We start from the raw sequence: 4,653 nt of genomic DNA on the forward strand, positions 1-4,653 counted from the left end.
CTTCATCTCTCATACTTTGGACATATTGTCAAGAGGGACCAGTCACTGGAGAAGGATATCATGTTTGGTAAGGTGGAGGGTCAGAGAAAAAGAGGAAAAACCCCAACAAGATGGATTGGCCAAGTGGCAAACTCGATGGACTCAAGCGTGGCAACAGTAGTGAAGTTGGCCCAGGATCGGGCAATGTTTCGTTCTGCTGCGCATAAGGTCACTATGGGTCGGTACTGACTCAATGACACCTAACAACAACAGGAGAGCACTTTCGGGTCAAATACTTCTGTCTTGGTGGTAGTAGTGTGCCATGGAATCGGTTACAACTCTTAGCAAACCAGCATAGAGTTTCTAAGGCTGTAAATCTTTATGGGAGAAGAAAATCTCATCTTTTTCCTGTGGAACAACTGGTAGTTTCAAACTGCTTACCTTGAGGTTAGCAGTCCAACTTTTAACCACTACAGTACAGAGCTTCTGTATTTAGCGGTTGTCCCATTTTTAGCAGTGGTCTAGCAGGTAATAACAGGATATCTGTACTACAGAAGTAAAATGTTCACTTTTCAATACCTAGTCCTGGTGTGGTGCTGAAGGACAAGAACAAGTAGCCACAAGGTTGGCAGTTCAAACTACCAGCCATTCCTTGGAAGCCCTATGTAGGGTTGCTATGCATCAGAATTAACTTGACAGCGCTAAACAAGTGATATATGAAGCGATATATTGATATTGTCTGAATATCCTATTGTCTGAGAAACTTTTCTTTATTTTATTTTATTTTTTTTGGTCTGAGAAAATTTTGAGGAACAATTTTGAACTTGAAAGCTCCATCAAAGCTTTATGAAGAATTAAATTATCAGTATCTTAGTGTATTATTACTGCAAACACAGATATTTACCTATAACCTTAAATTTACAAGATTCTATAATTTATAATAATTAGCAAGTGTATTTTGAATGATATACAAAGATTTGCATACCACAGGAAAAACTGAGGTGTTACATAAGTACTTATATAACCACTTAAAATATAATTTATAGCTGTACAAAATAAGTAGTGGGTTACAAATGGCCCATGGGCCATAGTTTATATATAGCACACTGATCTAAAACTTTCTTTTAATAAAGAATGCTAATATATTATTTTTAAAATATAGAGACATTGGAATGAAAAACTCACAATTTTGCTAAAAAAATTTTTTGTTAGCATGTGATACAGTGTTTTATTTCTTTCTTTTGGCTTTCTGTGTGCTTTTGTATGGTATTTTTTGTTTTGTTTTGTTTTTTAATTTTTTTCACTTTTTATTGTCATTTGGATAAAAGTTACAAAACAAACTGGTCTCCACTCAATAATTCATACACCGTTTGTTTTGTGACATTGATTGAATCTCAACACTGTAACAGCACTCTTTTCACTTCCTCTTTGTGTTTACCATTTCTAGTCATCCTTCTTTCCCATTCTTCCTTGCTTTCTGGAGTTTGTTGTTGTTAAGTGCCATCACAACTCATAGCGTTTCCAAGGTTAAACTGGTGGGTTTGAACTGCTGAACTTGTGGTTTGTGGTCTAGTGCTTGTCCTAGAGCGCCAAGAGATTTATCTCTGGGTAAATGCTGTCATTTAGATCTCTTGTGGTTTATTGGTCTAAGGAGTCCATACCTCCATAGACTTATTTGTCATTATAGACTTGTTTGTCATTAGACTGGGGAGTGTGGTGGCTCTGTATGATAAGGACTGGACTGTGAACAAAAAGTTGTTGGTTCATACCTACTAGTCACTTTAAAGGAAAATTTGAGGTTTTCTGCTCCTATAAAGATTTATGGGAGCTAGACAAGGTTGTTATGAGTTAGAACCAACTCAACTGCTCTTAATAGCAACAGCAACATCAGTAGGCTGAAAACTGAGCCATGGGGGTGAGTTTTCCAGGTTTGAAGAATGAGCAAGGACCATAATTTCAGGAGGTCCACCAGTCTTTATCAAACCAGTAAGCCTGATCTTTTTATTATTATTATTTTTAGTTTTCTACATTTTTCTTTCACTCTATCCATGACTTCCTGTTTGGATTTCTTTCAGAGGTCAGAAGTTCTTTTGACCTGAGGGTCATGCAGGCTGGGGTTCACATGATTAATTAGTCCTTTGGACTAATTGTTTTCTTATGTCTTTGATTATCTTCATTCTTTTTTGCTCTGGATAAAGACCTTTCATGTACCTTTGAGGATCACGTACAAGCTTTTAAGACCCCAGTTGCTACACACTAAATTAGGAAGTAGAACATTGTCTTTGTGGACTATGTTATGACAATTAATCTTGGTATCTCCTTTGATTTTGGCTCTGACACCACAAGCCCAGTGACTCATTCCATTGAGGTATTTCATCATGGCTAAGACGTTTTCATGATTTTGCCTCCTATGTTGTTGTTGTTAAGTGCTGTCAAGTTGGTTCTGACTCTAACAATCCTGTATAGGGTTTCCAAGGCTTTAAATCTGTGTGGGAGTAGAAAGCCTCATCATTTTCCCACAGAGCAAGTGGCAGGCTCAAACCTTGGACCTTGTGGTTCATGGTCCACTGCTTATTGTATGAAGTCACCACACTTCTTTGCCCCCTATACACTTTATTATAATCTTAGATATATTTACAGCATGTATAAATACATATGTACAAGCATCCTTTGTCAAACCTATGTACATTTGTTGTGTGTGCAGTACCATTCTTTTAAAACATACATACCACCCAGTAACATTGTATTATTATTATTTTTTTTTAATAGGTTTTCTTGTGTTCTAAAAGACAGTGTTACGGAAACACTGCCAAAGGTAAATATGTCAGGAGCAATTTCTGGATACTCTTTCAAACAATGCCCACACCAAATAACTGGTAAGATCATTTGTTTAAATTAATAAATACTAGTTATAGTGTGATATATTCAATAGCTGTAGAAGATATAGTGTTAAGGCTATAAAACAAAACTCTGCTGTATGCAAATAAACTCCTCTAATGAAGGTCTTTCCATGTAAAGTAAAAAATATCAATCATATATACTGTCTCCTAACACACACACACACACTATAATTCACTAAATTTTCTTAACCTCCTAGGACTTTCCTTACCACCACAGTTCTCATTTGTTTATTTTCCTTCTTTTTCCCAACCTAAAATTTTACATAAAAGGCTGTATTAAACCTATCAGTTTTAATCAAAGGAAGAAAAAACACTGGACTCAATTAGTGAATCAGTCAATTAGTGGAGTTAAGAGAGGGGCCAGGTCAGAAAACCAAAACAGGAATTTGCCAGACTAATAATTTTGCAAAATATGAGGAACATTGGCATTATTTTACTGCTTTCATGTGAGAGTAGCATTAAGCAGATTAAAAAACAAAATACCAAAAACACAAAGTCTTCTGTGGGGAAATGAGTAAAAAAATTAAATTAGTGTATCAGGAGGATCAATTGCAAAGGTAGAAATAATAAAAGTTGCCCCTATTAGAAAGCTGATTTTTTGCTTCTGATTCCAGCTTGCAACAAAGATGTTTATGTGGATCTAGACATGAAGGGTTTGAACTATAATGCCTCTATTACCAAGTCTGCTCATGAATGTCAAGAGAGATGCACAAATGACGTCCATTGTCACTTTTTTACATATGCCACAAGGAGATTTCCCAGCGAGCAGCATCGGTGAGTGAGCTATACACTTAGATTACCCTTAAGACTACCAAATGCGTGTATCCAATGGAAAGTAAAACGTGAACAACACATATACACATACACAAACAAATTGATTCACTTTATTTAATTAAAAAAAAAAGTTAACCCCTAAAAGACTTGTCTCTAACAGCTATTCATAGTTTTCTTCTTAAAATTTGCTGTTAAAACCAAGTTTATATTGAAGTCATTACTTTTCATTTTCTTCTTTTTATTGTGAATTGAGTGAAGGTTTGTTGTTGTTGTTAGGTGCCATCGAGTCAGTACCGACCCATAGGGACCTTATGCACAGCAGAGCAAAACACTGCCCAATCCTGGGCCAACCTCACTATTGTTGCCAAGCTTGAGTCCATCGATGTTGACACTTGCCCAATCCATCTCATTGGGGGTTTTCCTATATTCCTCTGACCCTCTATCTTACCAAACATGATATTCTTCTCCAGCAACTGGTCCCTCCTGACAATATGTCCTAAGTATGAGAGATGAAGTTTGGTCATCTTGGCCTCTAAGGAACACTCTGGTTGCACTTCTTCCAAAACGGATCTATTGGTTCTTTTGGCAGTCCATGGAACTTTCAATATTCTCCTCCAACACCATAATTCAAAGGCATCAGTTCTTCTACGGTCTTCCTTATTCCCTGTCCAGCTTTCACATGCATATGAGGTTATTTAAAACACTATGGCTTGGGTCAGGTGCACCTTAGTCCTCAAGCTGACACCTTTGCTCTTCAACGCTTTAAAAAGGTCTTGTGCGGCAGATTTGCGCAATGCAATATGTCTTCTGATCTCTTGACTGCTGCTTCCGTGAGTGTTGATATTTGATCCAAGAAGAATGAAGTCCTTGACAACTTCAATCTTTTCTCCATAGATAAGAATATTATTTATTGGTCCAGTGGTGAGGATTTTTGTTTTCTTTACATTGAGATGTAATCCATACCGAAGGCTGTGCTCTTTGATCTTCATCAGTAAATGTT

At 36.7% G+C, this 4,653-nt stretch overlaps 1 protein-coding gene across 1 annotated transcript in view; it reads left to right on the forward strand.

Annotated features, from left to right (window-relative positions):
- The window catches only part of F11 (coagulation factor XI), a 68,071-nt gene that overhangs the window by 13,378 nt on the left and 50,040 nt on the right, over positions 1-4,653 (forward strand). The window contains exons 3-4 of the mRNA XM_006834455.1: positions 2,749-2,855; positions 3,494-3,653. Coding sequence (XP_006834518.1) covers positions 2,749-2,855; positions 3,494-3,653 — 267 coding nt within the window. The remainder of the gene's footprint in view (positions 1-2,748; positions 2,856-3,493; positions 3,654-4,653) is intronic.

Source organism: Chrysochloris asiatica, unplaced genomic scaffold, assembly GCF_000296735.1.
Source record: "Chrysochloris asiatica unplaced genomic scaffold, ChrAsi1.0 scaffold00011, whole genome shotgun sequence".
In the NCBI taxonomy this organism is placed as follows: Eukaryota; Metazoa; Chordata; class Mammalia; order Afrosoricida; family Chrysochloridae; genus Chrysochloris; species Chrysochloris asiatica.